General features: G+C 53.1%; 1 protein-coding gene across 1 annotated transcript; it reads left to right on the top strand.

Annotated features, from left to right (window-relative positions):
• Positions 1-20,255, top strand: LOC133354425 (frizzled-4-like). The gene is given in 8 exon segments (XM_061571249.1): positions 1-219; positions 3,566-5,105; positions 6,365-6,658; positions 14,238-14,579; positions 15,490-15,601; positions 16,545-16,639; positions 16,641-16,794; positions 19,686-20,255. Coding segments are annotated over 7 exon segments (1,860 nt in total). The 5' UTR covers positions 1-219; positions 3,566-4,685; the 3' UTR covers positions 20,129-20,255.
• Positions 20,256-21,781: the final 1,526 nt, after the last annotated feature.

Genomic DNA, 21,781 nt, shown 5'->3' with positions numbered 1-21,781 from the left:
ATCGGTGGATCTGGAGGGCGATAGCCTGAGACGCAGCTCCTCCCGCACGACCTGTGTGTGTGTGTTGTCTGTGTGTTGTCTGTGTGAGCCACCACCACCATCACCACCATCGCCGCGTCTTCACACCTCAAGAGAACTTGCCAGGGAACGCGTGAGCCTCGCTCGCTTACAAGCGTGCTCGCCACCCACCCCCCACCCCCCCGTTACGCGTGGCCACAGGTGAGAGTTGCCACTTTTCATTTGTGTTGCTGTTGTTTTATGGGGGAGTTTCATTGCCATGCGACTTGTTATGGAGGTAGAGTGCAGTTTTGCTGTGTGTGTGTGTGAATTCTCGTTTTCAGCAGGGTCCTGCAGAGTGTATTTCTTTTAGCAGCACGGGGCAATGAGTGATGTTTAAAGACTACGCATTTGGTTTTTTTTGCGGATAGTTTGGTTTTATTCTCCGAAACGTGGATCATCATCACGCAAGGGGCACGATGGTCCTCTCTTGTGAGTGACGGCTCTGGATCTTGAACGGCTCCCACACACCTTGACAGCAGGTGGCTAATTTGAATTTGCAAGCAGCAGCAGCATTAATCAGGGCGGGCCGCACGGGTCGAACCCGTGACAACTTTTGCAACGGGCGGCGTTAACGCGAACCTGACTATACATTGGTACTCAGATTGTAAATGTTGTGGCTTGGCTCTTCAACGCACCGGTTAGTGCTGTACTAGTGACGAATTGTCCACGTTCTCTTTACGTGACAACCCTTACTAGTTGGCTGTGTCGGGTGGTGGCGGGTTTAACGACACATTTATATATTTACACGATCTAACCCCCCCCCAAAAAAACCTCTATTATGGATCGTTGTGTTTATGGGTATTTGTACTGCACGGCTTTTGTTGTGACTTTATGTCGCTGTGGTTGACGATGCGTGTTCGGTCACCTTTGCAAATGCGACCCCTTCTGTCCGTGGTCTCTGAAATTCTGTCGCTGCTGGGTTCAACGAAACGAACTTGGAACTTGAATTCGAGCTGTTATTCAGTCCACACCCTCCGTTCACTTGAATCTGGGGGGGGCCCTTGGGATGCTTGGGGGTGCCGTCACCTTTTGCTTGGTTCGCTCCCCTCTCTCACCCGGCCACGGCCACATCCCCCTCCCGTGAGTCCACTCAGCCACTCACTCGCTCACTCACTCAAGGTGAGATTTGTCACTTTGGGGGTGCCGTCACCTTTGGCTTGGTTCGCTCCCCTCTCTCACCTTGCCACGGCCACATCCCCCTCCCGTGAGTCCACTCAGCCGCTCGCTCGCTCGCTCACTCACAGGTGAGATTTGTCACTTTGCGGTGTTCGCTGTAGGACTTGCTTTGACTTTAGGCGTGGCGTCCTTGATGGACGGTGGGGATACGAGCGGTGGTTAGCCACCATTTACGGTGACGACGAATATTGGAACTTGTTCTGGACCCCCCCACCCCCTCCCGCAAACCCACCTAGGTCGACTTAGCCTCAAATGAGTACCGTACCTGCTGCGATGTGTATAACATTGATTGGCTCGAGATGGTCGCCAATGTTTGGCTAGCCATCGAACAAAGACGGTCAACTGCATGCGCTTGTTCGGCCGTCTGGAACGCTCTTCTTTCCGATATATTAGGAAGCCACTTGGAGCTATGCGCTTTTAAATAAAGTTTGAAAGCACATTTCTCTTAGAACTGCTTATTGCGTTTAGTTTGTTGTCCTTCCCCGCACCTTCAATTAGCACGGTTGGATACGTACAGTGTGAAAGAAGTTCAACATACTCTTTGGTTCTTTCGGTAAAGTCACGTATAAAGATAAAATAATAAATTAAATAATAGCATACGACGTTTCGATTGCAACACAAGCAATCATCATCAGGTATAAAAGAAATAGCAGCAAAAATCTAACCAGAAAACTATAGACAGACATATAAGCAGACAGATATCACAAAGATACATAGAGAGAGAACACACATCGGCACACAGATAATAGCATATGTCGTATGCTATTATTTAATTTATTCTTTTATCTTCATACGTGACTTTACCGAAAGAACCAAAGAGTAATTCCTGCAGACACGAAAGCTCCAAATTAAGATTAAGTTCAACATATTGTACATACAAACATCAGCACTGGGGAGAGAAAGGCGACCGGGCGTGGTGTTGTCCGCCCTTTCCGCCCTTTATGGGCACTTTCCACAACCCTCTGCTCAATTCTGTACGGGGGATCTTTGTCTTTGTGTGGCAGTTCTTCCTGTGTGCCGTGCACTTTCCGCTGGGATGAATTTTTTGTTCACGGAATAATTTTTCCGTCCCTCCCTCCCGTACTTCACCGCTTGCGATGATAATTATTAAATGATTTATAATAAATTTGAAATAAAGCATCTCCACTACTTTGTCAAAGAAATGGTGGGCGTCCCCAGAGCCAAGTGGTGGCAATTCCACATTCCCTTGAGTGGCCTTCCCATAGAATAACCACTGGAGGGCTTTTTTGTTGTTGTCGTGTTGCTGAAATTGGTAGTCGCTTTATCGACCCCGTCGGGAATGATGGGCAGTGTCGAACGGCAAGTGGGATTTGAATATATTTATTTGTGAATCCACGCTATGCTGTATGCATATGGTCCTCAGCAATCCACATTCTCTGTCAAATAAAAAAGCAGACTATATGCCTCGTGCACATACCTGTCCCTGCACGCAGAAAAAATATTTAACACATCCCATCAGCGTCACAGCCTTCACTCGGAGTGCATACGTTGAGACCGGTTTTGACATTCAGTGCCTCATCAGCAGAGCCACGGCTGCTTGGGCCCGAGTGTGCTCTGAACAAGTAACGATTTGTGCTTTAAATTTCGATTCAAAGCTTTCGTGACTGCAGGGATTCATCTTCTTGGTTCTTTCGGTAAAGTCACGTAGAATGGAAATAATAAAATAATAAAAATATAACATAAGAAAATATTGTTAAATATAACATAAGGAGGCATATAGTCTGCTTTTTACATAATAAAATATTTTATTATGTTATATTTGTATTATTTTATTATTTCCATTCTACGTGACTTTACCGAAAGAACCAAGAAGATCAACTTGTGCTGTGCTCACTAAAATCTCCCGAGTGAATGCAGCACTGCTGTCCTTTTGGGCTCATTATTGTCACATTCGGGCCGCTTGAATGTGTGGGGTTGATCATTCACCGGAGTGATAATTAACCAAGCCACACTACTCCATCGACGTGTGTCGCACGCACAGCGACCTTCAGTCGATCCACTGCTGAATGAGGGCCTGTCGTGAGCCAAGGGGCAGCCCTGGTCTCTCTTCGTCGCTGCCCAGACGGCAGTGCGGACCGCTCTGAGCCGTGTCCCAAACTGCACGGGTTCGTTTGGGTGTGTGTGAACCACTGCACCACTCTCTCCCCACCCCCCTATTAAGTAGATATTACACATTTTGTATAATAATAATATAAAATGCGTCGTATATTAACCAGGGTGTTTTTTTGTTTTTAAAGCTGACACGCGTCGTTTCAAAATGGCACGGTAATCATTGACTTTTATCATCCGTCACTTTTTTGCCACTCAGGGTCGGAGCGGCTCACGAAGTTGACTTTCGTGAAAGGAATTAAACGACACACGTCAGCTGGAGCCCCCGTCGTCGTAGAAAGCCGGACCGCTGCGTTGATTTTCCACACGCGGACGATCCGCTTTCGGTTTGGAAGGCCGCAGCGTGCCGATTTGACGTCGGCGGATTTGTCGAAATCGAAGGAGAAAAGGTTTCAGGAAGAACCGGTCACCGCAGTCCGTCGCGACTCATCTCTGCCCGCGACATTTGTCATTCGGCAAGCGAGGGAAGTCCGCGAGATGCCTGGGCGTTGGCGTGGAGCCGTACGACATGTCCACGGAGAGGACCACCGTTGAGACTTGCGCGCTTCAGATCCGGAGCGTTCGCACCCACGCTGGTGGTGGCAGCCTTGGCTGCACGTGATAACGGAACCGGCGTTCTGTAATCGGCTCGTTGCACGATCGTACACCGCCCTCTCCGCGTGCGTGCGACGGTTTAACTGGGCCGTGGTTGTGCTCTCGAGAGAGGTGCACAGCACGGAGCACCCACAGTGGGACAGGTGGCAGCCCGCTGCAAAACTCGAACACAGACCCAGGCGTCTCGCGTCAGCGTGGCGTCAAGAGGGTCCGTGTATCCGTCACCAGCGGCCGTGCTGATCCTACTTACACCAAGCACCTGCTGGTGCGGCAGAGGTAGCTGCTGTCAGTGAGTGGCCATGTTAACGATAAACCTTAATAATAAAATCATTCGGGGGAGGGGGGGGGGACACTGAATAAAGTTGCTACAATTAGTATCAGGATACGGCTCACCAAACTCCAACACTAGCTGAAGAAATACAGGTCCTACTACGCCAAGTTAAATTGTCAGACTTAATGATTATCTTTAGCTCTCAATTGGCTTTGAACAAACGCGGTCGAATGCGGCGTGACAAACGGATTTAACTGGAGGGGTTCTGAAGCTCTCTGCTGGGTCTGCCGTGCCTTGATAAAAACAAAACGTAAATCATAACAAGAAGCGTATATATATTTATTTCGTAGAATTTTATTTTTCTCATCGAGCCTGCACGAAAGGCCACCGCCGTCGGCTTCATGAACAGCGCCGCCGAGTGGAAGCCGGCGTTGCCACGCTCGCCCGACGAGCGATGAAGAGGCGGAGGTCGCCGCTCAGGATGTCCCTGGCGGCGGCGCACCTAGCCTGGTTCGCGACGGCTCTGCCGCTGCCACTGCTGCTCCTGCTGCTGCCGCTGCTGCTGCCGCCGGTTCGCGTCGCCTGCCAGGACCCGGCAGGCGCCGGCGTGGGCGCCGGGAGGCCCCCAGGGCGGTACGACGCGGCGGCCCTCGGCGGCCTCGGGGTGGCGCGCGCCGAGGACGACGCGCTGGAGCTGTCCTCCGGCGTTGGCGTGCGGCGCTGCGAACCCATCCGTGCGGCGCTCTGCCAGGGCCTGGGCTACAACGCGACGCGCGTGCCCAACCCCCTGGGGCACGAGAGCCAGGCGGACGCGGAGCTCCAGCTGCAGACGTTCACCCCCCTGGTGCAGTACGGCTGCTCCGCGCAGCTCCAGGTGAGCAGCTGGCGGTGGCGGCGGCGGCGGTGGCGGCGGCGCCGTGGTGGTGGTGATGCTGCTGTCGTGGTGCTGCGGTAGTGGCGTGGTGATGGTGCAGTTGTGGTGCTATGTTGGTGCGATAGTTGTGGTGCGGTGGTGCTGCGGTGGTGGTGGTACCGCGTCACGATCATGGTCACGAGTGAAAGTGATTTCCTCCCGAGTCACTGGCGCTTGACTCCTGCTTACAGCCTCGAGCCACTGCTTAAAATGTTACATCCCTACGGCAGGGGCGAGTCTATCCATAGCACGACCGCTGTTGACTTATCCACAAAGTGGAACTAATTTTATTGACCAAGGAGAGATGATGGGCTGAGTCAACGAGAATACGAACTCGTGATTTCAAGTCGCTCGCTCTTCCCACCTTGCCAGCTAGCGACGGCGGTTGGTCGTGGCACCGTCTCGGCTCGAGCCAAAGCCTCGTGAAGCGTGCGGCCTACAGGCCCGGGCCTGGTCTAGGACTTCAAATCTATGATTACAAAATCTCCAATATGCGCCTTGTCAATTCCCCTTGTGTGTTTATATATGAAGGCTTTAACACAAATACACGGCTGGTAATGTTCAACCCTTTACAGCCCGGTAGATGTTTGGTTTTGTTCAGCTGCACGGCTATCGGTCATCTTTGTGTTCATCGCAACCCCCGCCACGTTCATCGTCACTGCGTCTGCATCTGTACTTGGGCTGTTCTCCGCCCTCTGTCCGAGACATGCTGCCAAATGAACGCAACTCACTGTGCTTTGTCTGCGCTCTCTGTACTTGCCTCAAGAGTAGAACTGGGATATTTGGTTCATTTAAGTAAGTAATCGATTACTCCACTAATTGGATACGTCATAATAGAATCCTGCGGTAGGCCACGTAATATTCTGGCTTAATTTATGCCGTAAGACCCTCCAACACCCGACAAAGGGCACAAAACGTCAAATTGTCACGCGGTGTACAGACGTTTAACGCGGGCAATTGTTATTGTCTCACGTCACCGGGAAAAGTTGAAGAACGATCCTCGCAAATCTTAAACGCGAGTACCCGGTGCGGTGCATGTATAAAACATCAGCGTTGGGGAGACGAAGGACGGCCGGGCGTGGCGGTGCCGGCCCACCCGACCGGCCCTCTCTCCGTGCCGCGGCGGCCTTCAATCCGTCGCTACTCGTGCGTCCCCCGAAAACGCTTTCGTCGAAAGGCTAACTCGGCGGACCTCCCTCCCGTCTGTCGCGTGCCGGCAGTTCTTCCTGTGCGCCGTCCACTTCCCGCTGTGCGCCGAGGCCGTGCCGGAGCCGATCGGGCCGTGCGCCGGCATGTGCCGAGCGGTGCGCCGCCGCTGCGAGCCCGTGCTCGTCGACTTCCAGTACGCGTGGCCGCCGGCGCTGGCCTGCGACCGCTTCCCCACGCACAACGAGCCCGAGCACATGTGCATGGAGGGCCCCGCCGAGGAGGAGGACGTGGAGGGGGGGGAGCAGCGGGGCGACGGCGCCGGCAAGGACGGGACCGCGGGGGCCAAGGGGAACGGCGCCGGCAGGGTGAGGTCACGCGACAGTGGTGGCGGTGTTGGTGGTGTTGGTTGTTGTGGTGGCGGTGTTGGGAGTGGTGGTGGTGGCAATGGTGGTGGAGGAGCGGTAGTGTAACGGTTAGCTATGAACCCGGCGACCCGAGTTCGATTCCCGCTCACGGCCAACACCCAGTGACGATTATCTGAAACGGTACTGGGCCTCCCCTAGGTCGACTCGGCGTTAAATGAGTACCTGATGTAGCGGTGTGTAAACATCGCCACTTGGGAGACAAAGGCGGTCGGTCGTGGTGTTAGCCACCCACCCCCTCGTGTGCCGTGCCAGCCTTCATAGGTGCCACTCGCTAACAGCACTTGCCTCAACAGCTTGTTAAGGCTACTCGGGGGATCTTTGTATTTGGTGGTGGTGGGTTCACGTTGTTTGTGTGACGCCATGATTGACGATGGGGCGAACGATTCTTTCCCACGACAATTGTCGCGGATTAGCCGTCATGATCTGAGAATCTTGATTGACAACAGGATACCCAATCATCCCTCCCACGGGGACGATGGGTTTTTGGGTTCTACTCCCCTCTCCCCCTCGTGTTATAAGGCATGAATAAGCGAGGTTTGAGGCGTGGCTGGGAATGGAACTGGGCTCGCCAGGTTCGTCGCGCAGTGCACTAGCCACAGCAAAGCACCGCAGCTCACAAGTGACAGAGCTCATGATTAATGTCAAGTGGCCCACTTCAGACACCGCCAACAGCAGCAGCAGCAGCCAGCGACACTATCATTGAGGGAGTGCCTCAGCTGCTCAGCTCAGTTGCTGAAGAAGCTCCCGGCACGCGTAGCGCAACGCCGGACATCGTGCTGAACAGCGCGCGGCACGACCCGGCACCTCATCGGAGAGAGTGCAGCCACAAAAACCTCCGTCGTGTTTCTCCCTTTCCACATCGTGAACAGATTATTGTTTTATACTCTTAGGTTTTTTCGGTAAAGTCACGTAGGAAAAAATGTAAATTAATAAAAATAAAATAAAATAAAAAAATATTTTTTTATTCATCTCATCGGCCGCACCGGCTTCTGCGAGCGATTGCATCAGCAGCATTCGCTTAAGGACCCGTATCTAACAGAGAGGGTCCTAAATGCCAACAAAGGACCCTTTTTAAGGGCCGGAAACAGGACACACGTCTGCACGTATGTACGTTGAACTTCTTTCGCAACGAATGTAGCCAAGCGTGCTAATCGGTTGGGTACGTACGGTGAGAGGAGCCCTGCCCCCTAAACACACGGCAGTTCACCAGCATTGGCTTTGAGCGAGCCTGACTTGCTGATGGGACAGTGAATGTCAAAACCGGTGCACACTTTGCTCGTATCAAAACCAATTCTGCCGAACAAAAACATTACGCCCAGAAGGCCGTGCGGATGATGGGATGTGTCAAATCAAAAGCGCTTGTATTTGTGTTTGCCGTGGATACATGTACACGTGGATACATGTACACGTGGATACATGTACACAAGCGGGCAGTGAGAGCTGGCGGTAGTGGGAAGCCTCCCCTCTAGGTTGATAATTTACCCAAGTGGCTGCCTTGGTTCAGGTTTTACATTCCCATTTAGAGGTCATGCATTGCACGCTAGTGGTTGTACGTTAATTATTCCAGGTTAGCCGTTAGATATGTGCAGTGTAAGTGAAACACACGAACATGCGCACGGCACAAGGTTTATTATGGAGTCTCCATCAATCCATCCTATCTCACCGATCAGTGGCGTATGAACTTCAGCGGACCCAAATCGACTCCGAATACGATACACGGCGACCTGTTGCTGTATCCGCGTGTCAAACTCGCGCGGTTTCGGGGGTTTCTCGCGCAAAGACGCTGGAACACGCCACTGGCTCACGTTCGGGATCCGTCCCCGAGTCTGAGCCAGTTTTGCAACAGACTCAAAACGGTGTTGCTGTTGTTTCAGAGAGCCTCTTTCGATGTGTGATCAACAATAATTATTTTTAAAAAATTCCGGCAGCCTTCCACTAATGTCTCAAGGCGCCTTGTAAGAATAAGGAAAGGCCAAGAGAGACGGAGAAGCTAAGTAGAATAAAACTGAGTTAAGAAGATGTGGTTTTAAGACGAGACTTAAAAGTATCCACATTATTGGATAAACGATTTTCTAACTGGACTCATAAAAGTGCACAATAACAAATGTTTTATTTATAATTCACCGTAACACCGAGTGTGCCTTGCATGGACGAATATGCCAGTTTTTTTTCATATTTACCAAAAAAATCCAGCAAATCTAAACCCAGGTACCAAATTCCAGACGATCTGAATTCAGATTTTTTTCAGATTCACCCAGAAGTTTGACCTCTGGACTCCGCGTGGGGTCTGGTGACGTCACCGTTGTGAGCACAAAGGGACGCACCGCATCGGTGCAAAATGTGAATCGCGGTTAAAAGCCGAAAAAAAGAAACAACATTGCGTCCTGATTTTTTTTCCTAGACCGCACAGGTGGCAACCCAAGCAGTCACCCGTGATTTAAATCCTCGTAGTGAGTTGAGGGTGTCAGCCAGAGGTCGCAACCGGGTACCCGATACCCGTACCCTACCCAAAACCCGGCTACCCGTACCCGTTTGCGACCCTGGTGTGGCCGGGTACGGGTAGGCCGTCAGTCACTGGTGAGTAACCGTTTGTCACTCATTTCCCAACGTCTTGTCTCCTCTCACAATTCAAGTTCCTAAAATCAACCCACCCGCGCCTGCAACATGGCTTCATCCCAGAGGTCGCAATCAGGTACCCGATACCCGTACCCTACCCGTACCCGGCCGGGCACGGGTAGGGTACGGGTACGGCCGGGTACGGGTACGGGTACCCGTTTGCGACCCTGGTGCGGCCGGGTACGGGTAAGGAATCAAAACCCTTTTGCGACCTCTGGTGTCAGCTCAGTCATCAATGACTGCACAAGAAATTGTGCTTTTAAAACAAAAACTATTCCCATAGATTGTTTGGCTCCTTGCAGCTCTGAGAATGATTGACGTGCGATGATGAAGACTTGTCTGCGCAGAATATCTCCGGGTTAACTTGGCTCATAGTCTCAGCTGTGGCTTGCGGCTTTACTTTGGGGCCATTCTACTCCAGCGCATGGCAGGATAGATTCAGGAGCTAGATGGCAATTTCAAGGTCTGCTAGCTGTGACGAGAGGGGTTCAGGGATATTAAAATACTGGATATGAGGCATTATGAAATATGGTAAACCAGCAAATTATATATGTACAAGTATTTAGTCAGGGTTATTTATATATGACGGACTGTCTGTCAACACGAAGCAAACATCAACATGGAAGTGGATAAATAGGCCCTAAAAATACATCCTCTTGTATACAGTTTAATTAAACTGTGAAGGCTCTCTCATGGGCACAACCACTACAAACTATTATTTAACCTAGGCTGTTCTTTTAAAACAAGTGCGTAAGCGTGTAAATTATTACACAGAGGCAATTCAAACGCACGGAGACGGCCTAAAGCTCACAGGTGTGTGTTTGAAAACATTTTACAATTTGCTATTCTATTCATGCGTACGGCGAGATGCCATTGTCAAGGTCAGCTGCTAGCCACGACGAGAAGGGAGAGAGTTTGCGTAGTTTTGCTGTTCCTCCTTCGTTGCAGGAGGGCAGGCCACGGCGGTTTGCTATACGGTCCGTAGTTTGTGTTACATGGCCACAATCGCATTACTGCGGCTTGTCTTTGATGTATCTCAATGGGTGTCTGTGTGTCTCTGTGTATCTCTACGGGTCTTTATGTATCTCTATTTCAATGTCGAGGTCTGCCAGTCACGATGAGAGGGTTTTAGGAGAGAGTTCATGTAGCTTCGCTGTTCCTCCTTCGTTGCAGGAGTGGCCACAATTGCACAACTGCGGTTTGACTTTCATGTTATATTGTGCACATCGGCTGTTGAATGTTCTGATGCGGTTGATCGTTGTTCCACCAGTGTCTTCGAGGAGGAATGTCAAAGCCAGGATGTGCGATGTTTGGGTCTCGAATTAGGTGTTTATTCGGCACATCAACTTTCTTACGCTCCGTTTGCCGGTGTTCTTCCGGCTCTGGGTGAGAATCTAGAAGTTTGGTCTACAATTAATTATTCTAGTAACTTTTAAAATCATCGATTATTTTAATTTGTGTGGCTACGTTCACAAGGGAGTGAAGTGGTATGCGGTTAGCAGTTCAGCGACCTGGACACTACCAAGGTCAAGAGGTCATCGCGTCCATTCAAAGTGACAATTCACAGACGTTTGTCAATCCTCTGCTGGATTAACATTTCCCCCACACGATGTCGATCGTGGTTGTTGTTTGACCATACTTCACCACGCTGGTCGGCGCAAGTGCCCATCTCTGTCACCCTTCTCCCCCCCCCCCCCCATGGAAAGTGTTCTCCCATCACACGCACACATCTGTGATGTGTTCTTGACTCTTGTGAAGCTCCGATCCCAACGCAACAACTCGCTGAGCCCGTTGCTTGGATAACCCAAGTTGAATGGGTAGGGTTCCACCTCTCGTTCAGACCAGCAATGGGGTGACGATCATCGGCAGAGGTTGTCCCGAGCGAGTGTGGTGTAAATTCCCCGTTCCCATGGTGGAGGCCAGTCTTGCCACAGGGATGACCACTTTACCACGTTGGGTTCAAGTAAGACATGTGTGGTAAGCCCTCCTCCACCCAGCACGGCCAATCATTACGATTGATTTTGGCAGTTGCCACTAATTTGACAACTGCCTGATGATGCTGGTTGCGACTACAAGCGAAGTCGTCCACGTGGTGTGGATCGCTCTTCAACGCAGCACTTGCAGTGGGTGCTGTTGAGGCAGCGTTAAATTGGCCCCGTTTTGTTCGCGTGACAACCTCATTAATTGGGCCGTGTCGGGTAGATGGGGGTTTTACGACACACGTATTACTCACGCCATTTGACGCGAACATCTATTTTGAAGGGTGACCCCACTGCTGCCTTTACTAAAATGAGGTGCTTGTTTTATTGAGTCCAAAGGAACGATGGGCTGAAACCACCGGGACTTGAGCTTGCACCCTTGTGAGTGTGAGTCAGGCGCTGTTGTGTTTAGTACCGGCTGTAGCCCATGCTGGCAGCTCAAGGGGAGCGTATGACAGGGTTAAGACTCGCACCTCTGGAATTTGGTCCCTAGCTGCAACGGCCAGGCCCAGACGCAGAAAAATCTCCGTACCAGAAATCGCACAGGTCCCAGTCTGTACTCGCGCACGATGTCAGCGGCAGTGTGTTCAGGAGCTACGTGCCAATGTCGACGTCTGCTGGCCATGACTTGATACAGCAATTTTGCTGTGACGGTTTCACCTGACGACGGAAGCTTGTGTTGCCTCCGAAACGTCGTGATTTAATTTATTAGTTTTCTTTTTAAACCTACGTGACTTTACCGAAAAAACCAAAGAGTTTGATGAGAGGGCTTCAGGAGAAACAAGAGTTGAAGGGGAGGTGGCCATCTTCTCAAAGCCCACCCGTGTTGTCGTGCTACCTTAAACACAACTAATACTGTACCATCATCTAGGCGCCATCGGTGGCGAGATGTTAACCCCCTCGCTTGGTATGCAGGAGATCGTGCATTCGATCCCGACCCTGATGCCTGCTGTGTCTCTCTGCCCGTGGTCACGTAGATTTTTCTCCGGTTTTTCCCTCTACATTTAGAATCAACACCCGTTTAGACTATTTGGCTGCTTTATATTTCCACACCACTTCATTGAGTTATCATTTGTGATAGCAAGGTGGCTTCTGAAAAGAGCTAGATAGCTCAGTGGGCCTTACCTGGTAAAATAAAATAAAAAATAGTCGAGTTGAGTAAATGGAGGTCGTTTAAAAACAAAAGGCCCTTTTGAAGGGCCGAAAACAGGGCCGTGTCTAGCAGAGCGTCAGTCCTCATCTACGAAGGTTTGGCAGGTCACCAGTGTCTGGTCCGAACGAGCCCGCCTCTGCTGAATGAGACGCAGAGTGTCAAAACCCATTCCAGACTCCTTGCTCATGTTCAAGCAAAGCTGCTGAACTGTATGCAGTCCCGGAAGGCTTCGCCGGCTGATGGAATGTGTAAACACGTTGATTTTTACGCTGAGGGATAGGTATGTGAAGGGGCCGTTATCTTCCTCTGAGTTACGTTGTTACTTTTTTTTCTCCAGAGACATGCTATATACACCAGGCTCAGGCTAATTTGAATAAAAATACAGTAAAATTGAGGTGGTTAAAATATATATTTTTTTGTTATCTAAATTTCACTGCAAAATGTTAATTATTATTTATCCGTGTATCTTTGATACACACAAATGGCACAATTTCCCCCCCCCCCCCCCATAGTGAAAATGGACAACAAGATCACAGATAACAAGTTGACAAATAACAGGTTGACAGATAACAGGATTACGGATAAGAAGATGACAGATAAGATGACGGATAACAGGATTACGAATCAATGCTGGTGCGGTGACAAATATCTATATTCAAGGGGACGCTCTCCTTACGCTCTGATGTAGTCAACCTCTGGTGACCCCTGCCTCTCCCTCTGGTGACCCCTGCCTCTCCCTCTGGTGACCCCTGCCTCTCCCTCTGGTGACCCCTGGCCCTCTTTCTGGTGACCCCTGCCTCTCCCTCTGGTGACCCCTGCCTTTCCCTCTGGTGACCCCTGCCTCTCCCTCTGGTGACCCCTGCCTCTCTCTCTGGTGACCCCTGGCCCTCTCTCTGGTGACCCCTGCCTTTCTGGTGACCCCTGCCTCTCCCTCTGGTGACCTCTGGCATTCTCTCTGGTCCTCTCCCTCTGGTGACCCCTGGCCCTCTCTCTGGTGACCCCTGGCTCTCCCTCTGGTGACCCCTGCCTCTCTGGTGACCCCTGCCTCTCCCTATGGTGACTTCTGCCTCTCCCTCTGGTGACCCCTGGCCCTCCCTCTGGTGACCCTGGCCCTCCCTCTGGTGACCCCTCCCTCTCCCTCTGGTGACCCCTGGCCCTCTCTCTGGTGACCCCTGCCTCTCCCTCTGGTGACCCCTGGCCCTCTCTCTGGTGACCCCTGGCCCTCTCTCTGGTGACCCCTGCCTTTCTGGTGACCCCTGCCTCTCCCTCTGGTGACCTCTGGCACTCTCTCTGGTGACCCCTGGCCCTCCCTCTGGTGACCCCTGGCCCTCCCTCTGGTGACCCCTTCCCTCTCCTTTGATGACCCCTGGCTCTCTCTCTCTCTGGTGACCCCTGCCTCTCCCTCTGGTGACCTCTGCCTCCCCCTCTGGTGACCTCTGCCTCTCCCTCTGGTGACCCCTGCCTCTCCCTCTGATGACCCCTGGCCCTCCCTCTGGTGACCGCTGCCTCTCCCTCTGGTGACCCCTGGCCCTCCCTCTGGTGACCCCTGCCTCTCCCTCTGGTGACCCCTGGCCCTCCCTCTGGTGACCCCTGCCTCTCCCTCTGGTGACCCCTGCCTCTCCCTCTGGTGACCCCTGGCCCTCCTTCTGGTGACCCCTGCCTCTCCCTCTGGTGACCTCTGCCTCTCTGGTGACCCCTGGCCCTCCCTCTGGTGACCCCTGCCTCTCTCTGGTGACCCCCCCCCCCCCCCACCCGGCTCCTCCCCCTGCAGTCGCCCGGCGGCCTGGACTCGGACTCAAGCTGCCACTCGGCTGGGGGCCTGCTGCACCCCGACCGCTTCGTGTTCGTGCAGCGCCTGGGCGCGTGCGTCCCCCGCTGCGCTCCGGCCACGCCGGGTCCCCGCGCCGCCTTCCTCGAAGCGTGGATGGGCGCGTGGGCCGCGGCGGCGCTGCTCGCGTCCGTCGCGGTTGCCGCCACCTTCCTCATGGAGCCGGCGCGCTTCCCCTACCCGGAGCGGCCCGTGGGCTTCTTCGCGGCGAGCCACGCGGTGCACGCGGCGGCCTACGTGGCGAGGCTCGCGCTCGGCCACGAGCGGGTGGCGTGCGACGCCGCGGTGAGCCACGGTTCCCACCCCCCCCACCTCCCGCCGTACCGTGCACCGGCTCATCGGCGGTTTAACCCAGGGGGGTCGTAAACCGAAATAATGAAGAAGAGAGACATTTTGTTTCGAATTTGGTAGAAAGAAACCAACTAAATATTTCAAGAGCCGCCGTAATGAGCGTGAATACGAGACGGTGTTCCTTAATAAATAACGTCACGGAAGCAGCCCTTCAAGAGACGCATGCGGCTCTGGAGCAGCAGGTTGCCGACCCCTGGTTTTACCACTACCTCTGTCCATCTGTCTGTCCATCTGTCCGTCCCTCTGTCTGTTAAGGTTAGGGGAGCTCAGCAAAATTAGTTGCAAAGCCTAAGTTTAAGTGACGTTTTATCTTTACTCGGTCATTGGTGACCGAGTTCGGACCATGATCTCACTGCACTTGTGGGCTTGCTGTTTTACGTGAATATGTTATCATCCTCACCTAGCAGCGGCAGCCATTGGCAATCCACTGATAGATGAAGGCCTCGCCTGGGGAGGCTTCCCAAAGCTGCCACCACCAATAAACCTCCACAAGCTGATGTCATCGCTCTAGTTCTGCAGTTTGTTAAATGGTCGTGGGCCTCACCTAGGTTGACTTGGCCTTCAAATAAGTACCTGGTGCGGTGTAAAAAAAAACGTCAGCGCTGGGGAGACGAAGGCAGCCAGGCGTGGTGCTGGCCACCAACCCCCTCTTCTGCCGTGCCGGCCTTCATAGGTGCTCGCTAACAGCACTTTCCCCTAACAGTCTGTTGCGGGCGATACGGCAAGGTTATGTTAAACTTCTACTCAGCCCTCAGGAACTGCTGAGCCCCCGAGCAACGTGGTGACCACCTCTGTGACAACGACGGTGACGACCTTGTCCCTCTTGCTGTGTCCCGGCTCGTAGGGGAGCGACCTCTTCATCACGCAGGACGGCCTCAGTAACTCGGCGTGTGCGGGCCTCTTCCTCGCCATCTTCTACTCCTCCATGACTGGAGCAGCTTGGTGGACGATAACAGGTGACAGCCACGGCAATCTGGAGCCACTGCACTCATCGAGGCCTGTAAACTGAGGCCTGTAAACTGAGGCCTGTAAACTGAGGCCTGTAAACTGAGGCCTGTAAACTGAGGCCTGTAAACTGAGGCCTGTAAACTTAGGCCTGTATACTGAGGCCTATACACCGAAGCCTGTAAACTGAGGCCTGTAAACTGAGGCCTGTAAACCGATGCCTATAAACCGAGGCCTCCCACGGCCGAGCATCCCAGCCTGGGTGAGGCTTAACTCATTCGGGGCGGTGACGCTGCCTTTGCGGTTGGTGCGTTCACTGCTTGTCTGCAGAGGTTCATGGTTCGGATCCCGGCAGACTGCCCTGGTTAATACTGCAATGTGTTTTAACTGTAAAAATACTAAGCGCTGTCTAATCATTCCTGTGACGTCATTTTGAAAATACTAAGTCACTGTGTGCGCATAGTTGTGGTCCAAATGAAAGATTACCTGGGAATTACTGAATTGAAACTACACACAGCGACAACATCGCCCCCCTACAGCAAGACAACTGCACTTAACCCTTTGCGAGTTTCAGGGTGACGTTCGACGTTCCGATGACGTACGTTATTATTAACTCATCTTTAAGGGTGGAATGTGAGGCTGCGTGGCCCAGCAGTTGAGTGAGCGGACTCGCCCGTTGGAAGGTCGCGCCCGCTGAAGAAGCACCCAGTACGGTGGAAGCGAAACGTCGGACATCGTGCCGAACAAACAACCCGAAAGCCCATCGAGTGGGTGCAATCTGGTGAACTCGGTGTCGCCGATGCGGTACCTAGCCATGTGGGTAGTATCGTTGACCTTACGTCTCACGGGCGTAGTGATGCTCCACGGTGAGGAGGCGGCGGTGAGACGCGCCGAGTGGCGCGGTGACGCGCGGCAACGTCAACCGCCTAACAACCCAAATGGCTCCCGCTGCAGGCCTCTCCTGGTTCCTGTCGGCGGGCCTCAAGTGGGGCCCCGAGGCCGTGGCTCAGCGAGCCGCGCTCTTCCACGCGGCGGCCTGGGCCCTGCCAGGCGCTGCAGGCCGCAGGAGTGCTGGCAGCGCGCGCCGTGCGGGCCGATGCCCTCACCGGCACCTGCCGGGTCCGCACGGACAGCCTCGGGGTCCTCGCCGGCCTGGTGTTGGCACCGCTGGCCCTGTACCTCATTGCGGGCGCCGTCTTCATGGGTACGGTAAACGCTTTGTGTGTATACCTTTGGGGGGTGGAGTCCCGGTGGCTACGTCCACATGGCCCAGCGTGGTGAAGTATGGTAAAAAAAAACACATGACGGGATTGCGGTGGATAGAAAGCCTTCGTGCAGCAGTGGGTTTGCAAAGGCCGGTAACATTGTGAGTCGTATATTAGATGAAGTATCAATAGATGAGGCTTTTATGAATCGATTTATTTGCTGACTAGATAAACAAAGGTAAAGGTGCAGCCCTACAACTGTTTGCTCACGCCACTGCCTACTCTTCCACGCCGAGCGGATGTCTTTGGAGCGGTGGTAAGACCCACGCCTATACATTCACAATCAGAATCTTTATTGACACTGCAGGAGGAGGAATCCGATGAGCTGTGAAGCTCTTTTCATAGATGCTCAGAAGGAGCACGGGCTCAGAAAGTTACAACAACACGATCGTAGTGCAAAGTATGGGAAAGCTAAGCGAGTCACCAAATATGAATAAAAAGTATGTAGGTACAAATTACACAAATACATCAATTCTGCACCTCCGGTCAGCACTGTAGGCTATGTATGTTGCGGTTCAACATACATGCATGCAATTAGTGTCGATTTTTCATAATGGCTATGTCAAGGTCAATGAGTCAGTACCTCTGTAGCTCCGTTCCACTGGCACATCCAAACCACGCTCGTGCGGCGTGGGTGGCTCTCCGTTGGCCATCTGGCAAGCCGAGCCAGAGAACAACCGAACCGTGAAACTCCAGCCTCACAAGAGGCCAGAAGCCTCGCACGTCCTGAGCAGGCGCGCCGGTTGGCTCTTTACCGCCCCCGGAGCAGCTCGCTTGCGCGGTGTGAAAATCTGCGTTCGGTACCGGATCAAGCTTTGGGGGGTTGGGTGTCTCTCACAGGTGATTCATAATGGCCTTGGCAGAGATGTTGAACCAGAGCAGCTGAGAGTCCTGGTTTTGAATTGGGTGCCGTGGTGGCGAAATGGTAACTACCTCGTCTGGTATACGGGAGGTCGTGGGTTCGATCCCGACCCTGACTCCCGTTGTATATTTGGAGGTTGTTTGTCTCTCTAACCGTGGTCGAGTGGATTTTTCTCCGGGTCCTCAGTTTTTTTCCCTCCACAATTAGAATCAACATCACGCGTTTAGAGTATTTGGCTGCTATACATTTGCACGTGATTAAGCCACTTTGTTGAGCCACCAATTGTGGCCAGGTTACTTCTTAAAAAGAGCTACATAGCTTCAGTGGGCCTTACCTGGATGGTAAAATAAATAAATAAAGTATTAATTAATCCAGGCCGCAACCACCCGTGGCTTAGCCACCAGGCTTTCGGTTGTTGTGAGCGTTATGGTCTCAGCTTGGCCACCAACGACCACACAAAGCAAACCGGAGAATTTATTCTATTCAGTTTCGGCCAAGCTCGGTGTGCACGCACAGTTGACACGAGGTGAACCGGTCCTCTTGTTGTTTCCAACGGTACTCCGAGATTCATTGCACTTGAGCGCCATAAAAAACACAAGCCCCTAATGCTGTTAATTGTTGGGTGAGTCTAGGCCACTGAGCAGGCAGTGGAGTAAAATCACTTTGCTCGCTTCTGATACGCACGCAACGATTGGTACGGCATGAGAATGAATTATTGACAATCGAGTCAATGATTTCAAAGTGCGAGTTGCGTTTCCTCCAGGTGAATAGAGCGGGCTAGAGAGACTACCAACGGGGCAGTAGAAACGAGACGGGGGAGTTCAAGGTGAGGCCTGCGAGACTGGATAGGGAACACACCGGGCACATGAGATGGAGAACACAAACTGGGCGGACGAAAGTTAATCGAACTCTTGCATCGAATCGGGGCCCTAGATTGTGACGATTCGCGGGATGGCAGGGAGAGGCAGTGGGAGGAGTCGCAGCGTGATGCACACCTCGGGGCCCGGAGACTCCCTAACTAAGCCAGAGGTGGGGGGGGGGGAACCTTCGTCCTTGGCTCAAGAAGCAGTACCGCATACGCCTCCTTCCCAAAAGAATGTCTCTCAGCGCACAGAATACAGTAAAACCTTGGATTGCGAGTAACTTGGTCTGCGAGTGTTTTGCAAGATGAGCAATTTTTTTAAATAAATATTAATTTGATAAACGAGCGAGGTTTTGCAATACGAGTAGTACATGTATACGCTTTGTCTGCCGAGCGTCACGTGATCACAACTGATATACGAGTGCTTTGGATTACAAACACGTTTCCGGAACGAATTATGCTCGCAATCCAAAGTTTTACTGTACATACGAAAGTAATTTTGACACATCCCATCAGCCCCACACGGCCTTGTGGGAGTGCATCATTTGACGTAAAAAAATTTTTTTAAATTGATCTGGCTCAGCACAGTTCTTAGAACGTCGTCATTAAGAATAGTCGGTGAAGTGAAGTGTACTGTATTTAATCGGGTGACAACTCCCGTCGAAAAATAAATCTCTTTTCGCAACGATGGCCACTGGACAGCATCATGAGATGCAGCAGTAGATGATGTCAGGGTCCGAGAGGTCCACAGGATTTGTCCTGAGGTGTCATCATCATCATCATCATCTTCTGGAGTCACCGTCTGTGTTTCCAAGTTGCGGCTGGTTTCCTACAGTGCGAGTTTCTAGTAGCGAAACGTCGTACTCAGAAATAGTAAATGTTGTGGATTCACTCTTCAACACACCGGTGGGCTAAAGTAGTGAACTATTTATCTTTTGTCAACGTGACACTTTGTTACTGATTGGCCATGTCGTGTGGTGGAGGGTTACGACACATTTATAAATAACGCGATCTAACCCAAAAACTTTGATTATGGATAGTCACGTGATTGCATCCCGTCGGTTCGCCACCAACTGCCTAACGACGCCAACCGCCGTCCCACGCAGGCGCCAGCATCGTGTCGCTGACGCGCATCCGCGCCGAGCTGCGGCGCGACGGGCGCAAGCAGGAGAAGCACGAGCGCCTCACGGGCAAGCTGAGCGCCTTCGCCGTGCTCTCGGGCGCGCTGCAGGCCGCCTGGCTCGCCTGCCTCGCCCGCGACCTGCTGCTGCCCCCGGGCGACCTCCACTTCGGTGGCGCGGAGGGGGAGGAGGAGGACGAGGAGGAGCGGGAAGAGGTGGTGGCGGCCGTGGCGCTGGCGTGCCTGCGAATCGCGGCGTCGCTCTTGCCGGCCGTCGTCTCTGTGCTGTGGGTGTCGTCGGGCAAGACGGCGCGCGCGTGGGGACGCTGCCTGGCGGCCGCCGCCGCCATCCCGCAGGGCCGCGGCGGGAGGGGCCTAGCGGCGAGGGACGGGTGGGTGAAGCCCGGCGCGGGGGAGACCGCCGTGTGATGCCCGCCCGCCCGCCCGCTCGTCCGCTAGGACGGTCCCGCCAGAGCGAGAGGATGTGCCGCGACGAAGCGCGGGTGACGCGGCGACCCGCTCGGTCGCCCTTCAAGCTTTGCACTGATTCCGGACGGGAGGGGTGACTCTGTTTTCCGGACTCGAGGAATGGGCCGTCCCGAGGGTACGGCGAGTCACACCGGCCGCCCCGGACCCCGCGGCCCCGTATGGATGGCCCGTGCCTTGTTGCCTGGAACTGCTGCCAGCACATGTACAGAAGTCGACCGTAACTATTTATATTTTACCAGATGAGGCCCACTGAGGCACTTTTTCAGAAGCGACCTGGCCACGAATTACCGCTCAACGAAGTGGCTCATCACGTCGAAATTTAATCTCGGCCAAATACTCGAAACGCGTGACGTCGATTCTACACGCGGAGGGAAACACCGGAGGACCCGGAAGAAAAATCCACGCGACCACGGGGAGAGAGACACGCAAACTACCAAAATGCGATATTGGATATAAAAACTCCAATATCAATAATTCCGATGAAGTTTCAGCGACAGTTCCCCGATCTTCGCGGGAGTGGAAGGCGTGCTTTGTGCTGGGCGCTTCGTGCTCGGTGCTTGGTTATCAGTGCTCCGTGCTCAGCGTGTGTCGTGCTCATCGCGTATCATTCGCAGCGCTCGTAGCTCCGCAGGCGGAGGAGCTTCTGCGTCCATGGAGCGTTCCGCAAAAACCGCTCAACTCGGTGAACGTATCAACGCCGTCAATGAAATCTTCAATAGCGCTTGCAATGGTGAGATCTTTGGGCCGGTGCTGAGCAATGGCGATTTAAAATAGGAACGATAATAACAGATTCTTCCCCGCTGTAACCACAGCCGGAAAAGCTGCCCACCGATGATGCCACCGCAACAACGCGCACCAGCCGTGAGCGTGGATGCACTGTTAAGGTTTGCCCGCTCTGCCATCGATTGCCCAACCGAGCCGGTGATTCGAGACTTTTTTCGCCCCCAAGGCTTTTTCGGGCGTCCTTGAACTCGCGACCGCTGCGTCGAGAGCCGTCACGCGTGGCGCCGTTACGACGACCGTGGCTCCAGCTCTGTGAAGTGCCCCATTAGGCCCAGCGGGTCCACCCTTCACCCATGGCTGAGCTGCGTTAAATAAAAGCCGCCGCGTGGGGTTTTTCGCGCTCGCACTGCGCGAAACTCTGCGACCACGCGCTGTCAAGTTGTTGCCGCGCTCCGTTCGCCATGATGTCCCGACGTTTCGTTCCGCGTCCTGCTTGGCGGGAGCCTCTTCAGGAAGTGAACGGGGCAGGTCGCGTTATCCCTCGTGTCCAGCAGCGGCTGGCAATGGCCGTACCAGCACGTGGAGCGGAACGTCGGACGTCGTGCCAAACGACGCTCGGTACGGTCCGGAAAACCCCCCGGGGGATGGTGATGAAAGCGTCCGCAATGCCACACTGGGAATTCTCATCGTCGCGTCTCTGCGCAATTCGAAGTAAAACCGGCGAAAATAAATGTTCCAGCAAATAAACGTAACTGGAGTTGAAAGGTTTATGTTTTATTTTTTCACGCGTAGGTTAACTTCGTTTTACATTTTCTGCGTCGACTCAAACATGAATCAATTCGACCGTTTAACCCCGGCGAAACCTGGGTT

This window comes from Lethenteron reissneri, chromosome 6 (assembly GCF_015708825.2).
Source record: "Lethenteron reissneri isolate LAM-NWPU_2019-01 chromosome 6, ASM1570882v1, whole genome shotgun sequence".
Lineage (NCBI taxonomy): Eukaryota > Metazoa > Chordata > Hyperoartia > Petromyzontiformes > Petromyzontidae > Lethenteron > Lethenteron reissneri.
Note: the sequence above shows the minus strand (reverse complement) of the source record. Positions and strands in the feature narration are given on the sequence as shown.